The sequence below is a fragment of the Carya illinoinensis genome, chromosome 3 (genome assembly GCF_018687715.1).
Source record: "Carya illinoinensis cultivar Pawnee chromosome 3, C.illinoinensisPawnee_v1, whole genome shotgun sequence".
NCBI lineage: Eukaryota > Viridiplantae > Streptophyta > Magnoliopsida > Fagales > Juglandaceae > Carya > Carya illinoinensis.
In genome coordinates, this window is record NC_056754.1 from 24,578,119 (window position 1) to 24,589,375 (window position 11,257).

Below are 11,257 nucleotides of genomic sequence, written 5' to 3' on the forward strand. Positions count from 1 at the left end.
ATGGTTTTTCTCCATCTAGTGCTCCACTAACAAGCATCTAGTTCCACCTCCACCTACACTAGACTAATTTCTTTACAAATTCTCAGTCCATGCATCAGAGCCATCAATTCTGCTTGGTTGTTAGTGTCGTGCCCCAAGCCTACTAAGAAGGCTAGCTTTAGTTTCCCTTGATCATCCTTAATAACATCTCCAGCCCCCATGTGACCTGGGTTCCCCAAGCAACATTCATCCATATTTAATTTGCACCACCCCTGCCTTGGTCTCCTCCATTTCACCAAAATTGCTCTTTTCTATTTTGGGGCTTTACATGGGATCGATAGTGCCTCCAAGATCTTTTCATCATTTGATTGCATTTTGTTACCAGCTTTTAGTCTAATTCCAACCTAGGAGATTGCAACCTTTATCGACTACTAGAAAGACTCTACCGACACCACTTTCCCTTCCATTCGCACTTTGCATCGCAGAGACATAGTGCCCATGTCTAGATATGGTCTAGCCCCATTCAAATTCCAAATCATGTGGGTTTCACATGAAGGCTTCAACAAGCTAGTTCAAGAGACTTGGTAGCAACCATTGGAGGAGTTGGGACTAAATCGACTGCGATGAAATTAAAAAAATTAAAAGAGGCGCTAAACAAATGGAACACTAATGTGTTCAAAAGGATAGAGAATCACATAGAAAGCTTGGAGAGGATGATTGAGAGTCTTGAACACCAGTTACAACAACAATTCTCCGAGGAAATAGAGTTGGACCTACTGGTTACCAAGGAAGAGCTGGCCATATGGAATCAAAGGGAAGAAATCTCCTCCATCTATGGACGCACAACATTTTCAACTGCTTCCAAAGCAAGTAATTGTTCTATTGACTCTCACATATTTAAAAGACCACTAGTTAGCTCTCCCCCTATTTGGCATGTGTCCTGCACAACTGTAACCTCCTCTGAAGACCATTGATCGACCTTGTTATTTTCATTCCACTAAACCCATTCACCTTCCTCCCCCATTACTTCCTCAATCTCAACCTCTTCCTCCTTTGTTTCTCCACTCTCAACGGCGGTTCCTCACCCCCCTCAACTTGCAGAGCCCGTGCCTCTACATTCCCAATACCAATATCCTCTGTTCATGTATTACTCTACCCTTCTCTATTATTTCCTTCTCTGTTTGTAATTTTAAGCCCTTCATTTTGTCTTTCTATTGCCATTGTTTTAAATCTCCCCTTCCTTTCTTTTCCCTTCCCCCTCCTTTTTTCCTCCCTCCCACCAGTGGCAACTTCTGTCATTATGGCCTTGGACCTTGCACTTTCCACAGTAAGCTGGAAGGGTCTCATAAACGATTTCCACATACATACTGGTTGGCTTTTGAGGGATTCCAATCCAAATCCCATATAGAGGATCCTTAGCCGCGTCCATTCACACACACACCCAAGCCCCATCAATTCGGGTGGCACATTTTGTGGTGTTGTCTTGATGTAGGAATCTTCTTATAGGGGCAGTTATGTTCTTCAAAAAGGATTCATGGTAGAAATTTGGTAGTAGACTCAAAAGTCCCACCCATACTGGAACTAACGACGGCTCTTGTTCTTCATTAAAATCTTGGTGCCAATGGAAAGCTCTGTAATTTACCCCGTTAATGTCTATGAATTTCCTAGACAAAGCCTTTAGAAAATTAGCTTCGTTGGACAATCTGATGTATACATTCCTAGGCCTGCACATAGCAAATACCATAAGTTGAGACCCCAAGCCCCAATGGCTTCTAATGAACGAATGAATGGCGTCTAAGAAAGGTCATTGCCTCATAAATTTCATCACCATTGAGAACTTGAATGGTTTAGCAAATCTCTTTATTTCTTCCTTTGAGAAAATGATACAAACTTCCCTATCTATAGTTTTAAAAGGTCTCGATGGTACGAAAACCTAAGGGAGAGGCTGGGGGGGATCGTGCTACCAGGCCTGCAGTTGTCCTTTGGTGCCCAACCGTCGCTTGTGAGCCCAGCTTGATCATGGCAGCGGCCATGAAGAGACGAAAGCTTCTGTCAAAGTTCTAACCTAGCAGAGCACTAAGGGTACAAAAGTCATTCGATCATTCTTAGAACAAAGATACTGAATGTACCATGTGATCTATGGCACCAATATCAATATTTATCTAGTCATTAGAAGAAAACATGAAGGGTTCTTGCGTTGCCATTTTGATTTGGGATGCAATTAATCCAGACACTATCGTTCGACACTATGCTGTGGAGTTTTACTTTTATTGAAGCCTTGCATTTTATCCTTCCTGGTAATTGTTAGTCTATCCCACGTGTCTTGTAGCATGCATGGCAGTGTTAGTAGTGGAGTTTGTTAGAGGTTTGTTATTATTTTGTATGTTCATATAAATAGGAGAGGAAAGAAGGAGGGAATTATTCTGAATTGTAATCTCTGGAACTTTCCTAGGAGGTATGGAGATTTCCTTGAATGAATTCTTGTTGTGATGAATGTATGGATGTGTAGACATTTATGTAGGAAAAATACTTCAATCTCATTTAATTGATGTACAAACATATATATATATACACACTACATACACTTGACACTTATACCCTCACACACTTATTCTAATTACAAACATATCCTCTAACACTCCCCCTCAAGCTGCGGCATATATATCATATAAAACCAGCTTGAAACAAATAAGTTTTAACCAACTTCAACACAAAGACTTAGTAAACACATCTGCAAGTTGATTAGCAGACTTCACAAAAGATATAGCAATATCACCACTTAGTATCTTATCTTGAATGAAATAACAATCAATTTCTATATATTTTATCCTCTCATAGAACACAGGGTTAGAGACAATATGCACTATGGCTTTATTATCACAAAATAACTCGAGAGGGGTAAGAGTTGGAAACCCAATCTCTTGAAGGAAGTGTTGCAACCATGTCAGCTCACTAGTAGTGTGAGTCATTGCCCTGTATTCAGCTTTTGCACTAGATCGAACTACTACTACTTGTTTCTTACTCTTCCATGTTACCTCCTACTAAAGTATAATATCTAGTAGTAGATTTTCTATCTTAAGGTGATCCTACCCAATCAGCATTTGAAAAGACTTTAACCCTAAAATGTCCATTTGGTCAATACAGTAATCCAAGACCAGGTGTTTGCTTAAGATAGTGAAGAATATGAATTACGACATCCCAATGTGAGACCCTAGGCATTTGTAAAAATTGACTCAGTATACTCACTGCATGTGAGATATCTGGTCTAGTGATAGTAAGATTATTCAATTTTTCAACAAATCTTTGATACCTACTTGGATCTCCAAACAACTCTCCTTCCTCTTTCAAGAATTTATGATTAGGGTCTATAGGGGTGTCAATAGGTCATGCACCCAACATGCAAGTTTTTCAAGGAGATCAAGTAAATATTTCCTCTGAGATAGGTCAATACTCTCCTTATATCTACTAACTTCAATTCCAAAGAAATATCTAAACTTGCCCAAGTCTTTTGTCTAAAACTGATCATGTAAATACTATTTCAGCTTAGCAATTCCAATAGATTCACTCCCAATAATTACAATGTCATCCACATATACAAACAACAAAATGTGACCTACATCACTATTTAGGTGAAATATTGAATGATCTATTTGGCATCTATGAAGACCAAATGCCACTACAACATTAGAAAACTTCCTAAACTATGCCCGAGAAGATTGTTTTAAACCATATAATGTTTTTTTTTTAACTTACATACAGTACCTCAATACTCCCCCTGAGCAACGAACCCGGGTGATTGCTCTATATAAACTTCTTCATGCAAGTCTCCATGTAGAAATGTATTCTTAACATCCAACTGAAATAAAGGTCAGTCTAAATTAGTAGCAAGAGAGATCAACATTCGAACAAAGGAGATTTTGGCGATTGGGGAGAAAGTCTTCTTATAATCAATGCCATGTGTTTGACTGTAACCCTTAGCAACCAAGCGGGCTTTCAGACGTTCTCCAAAACCATCACGATGAAATTTGATTATATATACCTATTTACAACCAATAGGCTGCTTACCGAGTGGTAGTGGAACAAGTTCCCATGTTTCATTATGATGAAGGGCATCCATTTAATTTTTCATAACTGTCTGTATTCCAGATCAAATAAAGCATCTTAAACTGTCTTAGGAATAGAAATTTTTGAAAGTTGAGAGGTAAAGCATGAGAATGGAGGAAATAGGGCATGATATGAGACAAATGGACTAATTGGATGTCGAGTAACATAAGATCAAGTACCTTTGCAGAGAGTAATAGGTGGAGAGTCTGAAGTACTAGGTAATGCAAGATCCGAAAATGGAGACATGGTTGGTGAAGGCATGGAAGCTAGCAGCCGTGAACGACACAAGTAAACCTATAAAGGAACGAGGGGAAGGGGTGGAGGTGGAGGACCGATGACAGGAAGAGAAAGTGTAAGAGTAGGTGATGGTAGAGGTTCACACTCAACAATCAAAGCTATGTCAAAGAAATAGGGTATGGACTCAAAGAAGGCAGCATCAGCACTAATGAAGAAGCGTCTAAGAGTAGGACTATAACAACAATATCCATTTTGAGTCCAAGAATAATCAACAAAAAATACTTGGTAGAACAAAGATCCAGCTTATCAAAACTCGGGCTAAGGTTATGAATATAACAAACACACCCAAAGATTTTTGAAGGATAAATGGTGAAGATGAAGGAAACAAGATGGAGAAAGAAGAGAAACCATCGAGAACTTACTAAGGCATACAATTAATAAGGTAACAAGCAGTAAGAACATCATCACTCCAAAATTATTTAAGAACATGTATATGTAATAAAAGTGCTCGAGTTACATCTAAAAAATGACGATTTTTTAGTTTGGCCATCCCATTCCTTTGGGGTGTATAAGAACACAAAGTTTGATGAACAATTCATTCGCTACTTAAGTAAGTAGCAAAAGCACTAGATAGATACTCTCTAGCATTATCAGAATGCAAAACCTGATCCCTTTTATTAAATTGTGTTTTAATATATTTCCAAAACACTTTGAATACAGAAAGAAGTTCAGATCTTGCCTTCATCATAAATACCGATGTCACACGAGAGTAGTCATCAATAAATGTGACAAAATATTGAAATATGTTTAATTCGATGTTGATTAGTCCCCATATATTAGAGTGAACAGATTCAAAATGACTCAAGATGTTTGCTAATATGACATGCTTCACAAGGAACGTGACACACATTTCGTAGATTCTTGACTTGACACTTCAAAAGGGAAAGAGAGGGGTGACTAAGACAACAATTCCATTCATAAACAGATGATGAGAAGGATGTAAGGGATTGAGTGACTGACTGTTTAATATCAAGATAATACAAGCCACCAGCTTCATACCCCGTACCAATCTTGTTTCGTATCTTGAGATCCTGAAAAACACATGAAGAGAGATAAAAGGTCACTGAACATTAAAGACTTTAAGTAATTTTACTTATGGACAACAAACTAAAGAGACAACTAGAAGCATATAGAACATATGACAAGGATATAGAGTCAGTGAGCTTAGTTGATCTAATGCCTGTAACTTTAGTAAGAGAACCATTAGCGGGAGTAACACTTTTTGGAGATGTCATGGTATCTAACTTAGATAAGATAGAGGACCGACCAATCAGATGTTCATTAGCTCCTGAATGATCCACGGATCTTGAGTGGTTGAGGCAAGACGTGTGGACATTGAAACCCGTGTGCAACCCAAAAGCTTATCATACTTATCCATTGATATACTAATTATTTGTTGGCAAATGGATGTAGAAAACAAATATCACAATTGAACTTGAAGATTGAAACTCCAAACAATATCTTAGAAAAATCACAATTCAATTGGAAAAATCCAAGAAACACAACCTGAAAATGTAGAAACATAGCCCAAGTACCCGAAAAATAACTCTTAAGAACAAAATTCCAATCTATATGAGCCGAAATCGGGCCTGTTTCGGCCTATTTTGGGTTTGTTTTAGGTATGTTTCAGCCTAAATTGGCCTGTCTAGGTTGAATTTCGACCTGTATCGGGTTTCGGCGATATTGGCTTCAAAAACTAATCTGAAATAGGAATAGGTTATTCCTAACCAAGTATAAGGTAAGTTGGGTTTACCTTATATGTGTTACCAAACAGGTGTTATTTCATGTAGGAATACACTCTTAATCCAGGTTTTGGCTTTCAAAACTCAAGATTAGACAGCTTGTACGTGCAACCAAATAGCCCGAAACTTCAACTTTTGGCTGGCAACGGAGGCCTTCCCGGCGGCGATGACTATGCCGGTAACCACAAAAAAGGCCGACGACTCTACCCCTAGTGCCCAATACTAGAGAAGATACTAGAAAGTGGCCGGAAAACACTTCAAAGAGCTACAAGTCGTTGAAAATGCTTCCAACAACCACCACAAACTGATCAGAAAGCTCAGAAAACCACCAACAGCTATGATACCATGTAGACGTTTATGTAGGAAAAATACTTCACTCTCATTTAATTGATGTACAAATATATATATATACACACCCTACATACACTTGACACTTATACCCTCACACACTTATATGAATTACAAACATATCTTCTAACTGGATGTATAAATTTCAGTGAATAAGATTCAACCCATTTCCTTTCCAATTGTCATCTTCTTTAACACTACATAATTGTGATAATGTTTTATTTAAATTAGAAATATTATGAACAATTAGGCTATTGTCATCAATCTTTCTTTTTTAGCATAACTCTTATTTTCATAATAAGATTTTCCAAATGATTTTGAAGACAAAGCAGAAGATTCAATGCCAAGGACCAAAACAAATCCTATGTTACACTGTCTTTCTTCTTGAAGAACAAGGGGAAACACCTTGTTAATTGGAGGAAGAGTATCAAGAAGAAGAATATGATCTCGAATGTGTGAATAACAATCATTTAGCGCCATGAGATAGCGTATTACGTATTCTTGCTATTGCATGTCAACCAAAGAACGTAATTCTTCACATGAACAGTTAGGTATTGGCTGAACTCATCCGAGAGTCGTTTCATTTGTGTACAATATGCACTGAAAGAGAGGTTTGTGAGAGAAGCAAAAGTCTATTGTAGCTAGAAAATAAGAGCCCTAAGAGAATTATTCTTTGATATCAGACCACATTTCCATACCTGAATCCACATAGATCACACTTGATGCAATTTTTTTGGAAAGAGAATTAATATCCAGGACAACACCATATTGTTACATTTGGTCCAAGAATGAAATAACGGAGAAGAAATTAAAGGTTATAGGATGGATCCATCCACAAATCCAACCTTGTTCTTGGCTGTCAAAGCCATAAACATGGACTATCACCAAGTATGGCAACTGTCACCAACGAGGACTTGAGTAATTAGTAAAGTTCATGGGCTACCTCCATGATAGAGATAGTAAGGACTGGAAGCATCTTTAGTAGAGGGAGAAGGATCTGCTGAGAGAGAAGAAGAAGACACCATCTTAGAGCGCATGCAAAAGCAGAAACAACTAATACCATATCAAGAAATGAGAATGGAAACTTCCAGATTGTATTATTATGAATGTTTAAAATACATATGTTCCATTCATATACCCCAGAAATGAGCAGAAAATGTATAACTGACTTAGCTAACTCAGCATAGCTCTAATACTTTTAAGTTTGGACAGAAATTTGTAGAGATCTCTTTTCACAAGAATGATAGGTTTTAGGGATGGAAAGATTTAACAAAATATTGTGATCTGATAAGATTGAAGGATTTAAGCTTAACAGTTTGGATAGCACCAACGAACATTAATTATGCCCCTACTAAGAGACATGAGCCATTTTGACTTCGTTCTTTTGCCTTGTGAGGAGGAAGGTAAGGAGTTATGGATGCAATCTTACTAGTAACAATATTTATGAAATTTGAGAAGAAAATGAGAGAGGTTAAAGATCGATCAATGGTGGAATCAAGAGTTTATAGCGCCATGAATATGTAAATATATATATATGTGTGTGTGTGTGTGTGTGTGTGTGGTTCAAATGTTGGCTAGGATCAATGATTTTTAAGGTGGTTTTGAAGTAATTATGGTAAGCGTAATGGTAAAATGATTACAAAAAGTTCCAAGGATGGCGATTGCACAATCTTCTTTCTAGAAAAAGTAGACATGCAACTGCATTTAGTATTATCATTTAAAAACTGGGCCATAAAGATAATTGCAAAGCAGTTGGTTGTGAAAATGTCCCACACACTACAAGAGCCTTGTATTGTCTATATAAGTACTGAGGAATGTACTATACAGATTATAGAGTAACATTACAGTTTAAAAAATGAAAAATGATATTTGTAGTCGTGATTGTGCAAGCAGTGTGCAGTCGTTTTGAAATAAATAAATTAATATGAATCCACATGAAAAAAAAAACTAATTTTTTAATCGTGGATCTCACTCTTTTTTAAAGCGATTACACAGCGTTTGTAATTTCACGACTGTATATAATATTACTCTTGAAAAATATACTAGGAGGATTCACTTCTTGACCGTGTAGTTTCCATTGTTGTGCTTGTAGTCGTTGGTGTGTAATTTCCATTCTTGTACTGCTCGTAGTCGTTGGGTGTGTAGTTTCCATTCTAGGTCCTTGACTGGCTGGTTGGTTTCCTTATGTGAAATTGTAGCTGTTTCCATTGGGCCTGATTCTTGGCTGACTTGGTTGTGAGTTATTCTGTATTGTCCACGGCAAACTAAGCCGAGTTATTCGGCCTCGCTTTTTTTCAAAAGATGAGATAAATTGAAATAAATTAAATAAAATATTATTAAAATATATTATTTTTATATTATAATTTGGAAAAGTAAAAAAGTTAAATTATTTATTTTATTTTATATGTAGATTTGAAAAAATTATAATGATTAAAATGGAATGAGATGAAAGTTTTGTAAAAGTGAACAAGGCTCGAAAATTGATAGTGATCTAGCCAAAGCCAATTTTTGACCAAATTATAGCTAAATTGTAGGCTTAAAAATGTCATTCTACTTTAATTTTAGCCATCTCATTTTTATTGGCTAAATATAACTAGTCAAAACTATTGGCCAAATAATATTTTGACCATAAAATAATCTTCTCACTTCTATCTTTATATCGCACCACACTTGAAGAAACAAAATATCAACCATTGTTGCTACATCCTCCTAAAACTTTTTCGGTTCTTTTTTCAAGGATTCATGTCCTTTTTTCGTAAATTTCTGCTACTTGATGTTCATTGCCACAGTAAATTACTCTGATTGCAAGATTTCTTTTTAACATTTTAATAATTAATGAACATTTTTTAATTTTTCTTAATCGTGAAACTAAACCTAGCAAGTTTTTTTGTTTTTATTTTTCTCTATTGTCTTCCAATTTTTAGGTTGACTCTGCATTGAGATATTTTTTGTTAAAATTTTAAAGTTTGGAGGATCATATATATAATAGAAATGGACTAGATAATTAATATTTTTATAAAATAATGATATATTTAAAAAATTTGTTATTTAGTAATGTTAAAAAGTGACTAACTAAATATAGTAAAATAAACTTTCAAGCTGAATTTTGATCGCCACTTTTAATGCTCTAAAAGGCAGGCTCAGTGTTGCAACTACAATGCTCTCAATTCCACCTTTGACCTTTAATCATCACCATTATAATTTAAATGTATATTCAGCTCAACGGTCACCAATCGGTAATGAACGAGGACTGATCTTCAAATATGTAATTGGCTTCAACCTTGAATAAAACCAAAGTGGCTGTTCTTTATTCCTATCCAAACCTCTCGGCATGAATTGGATTGGGACGTAATAGGTTGGAAACAGCGTGCGGGCTACCAAATTGAGTGGACGGAGAGCATTATTTTATCTGCAAAATAGACAGAAATTGAGGATTTGTCGCATCCGGGACGGTAAGAAAACAAAACCATTGGCTGATCCGCACCCAGACCCCAAAACCACCAGCAAATTACTGGTGTTGGTTTTACTTTTTTCCAAAACTTCAGCTCCTTTCCAAGTATCCAGCTTTCCATCCCCCTCTCCCCAATACCCTATATATAAAAGTGCCCATCCATACAATATTCTATATCAAGCACATATCCTTCTCGGATCAGTTGTATTCTCTACACAAAGTTTGCAATTCCTTTTTCTCTAATTTCAAGAGCAAACCAGTCTGACTGCGAAGACTTGCACGAAGAAGATGAGTTCAGCAAGCAGAGCTATTGTAGCAGCCAGCGTGGGAGTCGTGGAGGCCATGAAAGACCAGATGGGCATCTGCAGATGGAATTATATTATAAGATCTGCGCAGCAAAATACAAAGAACCATCTCCGGTCGTTATCTCAGGCAAAGAACCTCTCCTCTTCAACTTCTGCAGTGGTTTCGAGCAAAGTAAGAGATCAGGAGAAAATGAAGAAGTCAGAAGAGTCTTTGAGGACAGTCATGTACTTGAGCTGTTGGGGTCCCAATTGAGGCTTTGAGGTCAGCTGAAGAAAGCAAACCACTAAGTTCTCGGCGAACGTCGTTGCCTGAAGGGAAATGTCAGTCCGAGCTTGTCATAGCGGAAATTTTAGACTTGACATGGCATTTGGTTGATGCAAAATGATTAATGTAAATTGTGATCAACTGTTGTACGTAATGGTAAATGCGCCATTAGGCAATATATCAACCATACCTCAAATTAGAGCTTGCTCTCTTCATTTTGGTTTCAACCTGCATACCTGAAAGAGCTTGCTCTAAGCGTCCTCATCATAGCTAGAGTTATCTTTATATGTCTCTGAAAGGCAAATAACATCCACATCACCAAACTGATGATTATTTTCTAATAAAGTAGTGAAAGTCACGAAATTCTACTCTCATTAGGAACACTTGATTTCCAAGAACCTAACTCACTGCCACTAAGGGTTGTTTTGGACTTTCTATATGAAATTTGGACATCCAGCTCTAATGTGTACGACACCCATATAGTTTTTCTCATCATTTATGTCCCTTAATTTTAATAATATATAAACTAGAGCTTGCATTGGTCTTTTCATTGATACCCATGCATATAGTTTTAGTTCTAGGATGATCACGCTGACAAAAATGATTTCAAGAAAGGTGAATCCGCTAGCTCTCAAAAATTGTTAAAGTAAACCCAAATCCATGCTTAGATCAGAGTGGTCAATAGGATTTTTACCCTAATTATCATTTAAATATTCAGTTCATTTATTATTTTTTTTTCAGTTCATTTTTTAAATAAACTGCCACA

At 36.7% G+C, this 11,257-nt stretch overlaps 1 protein-coding gene across 1 annotated transcript; it reads left to right on the forward strand.

Annotated features, from left to right (window-relative positions):
* Positions 1-9,967: 9,967 nt before the first annotated feature.
* On the forward strand, positions 9,968-10,706 carry LOC122303904. The gene has a single exon (XM_043115899.1). The coding sequence runs from the start codon at positions 10,210-10,212 to the stop codon at positions 10,477-10,479; it is 270 nt and encodes an 89-aa protein (XP_042971833.1). The 5' UTR covers positions 9,968-10,209; the 3' UTR covers positions 10,480-10,706.
* The last annotated feature ends 551 nt before the right edge of the window (positions 10,707-11,257 follow it).

Coding starts and splice junctions, on each gene's coding strand:
- LOC122303904 (XM_043115899.1), top strand. CDS start 10,210: ATGAGTTCAGCAAGCAGAGCTATTGTAGCAGCCAGCGTGGGAGTCGTG.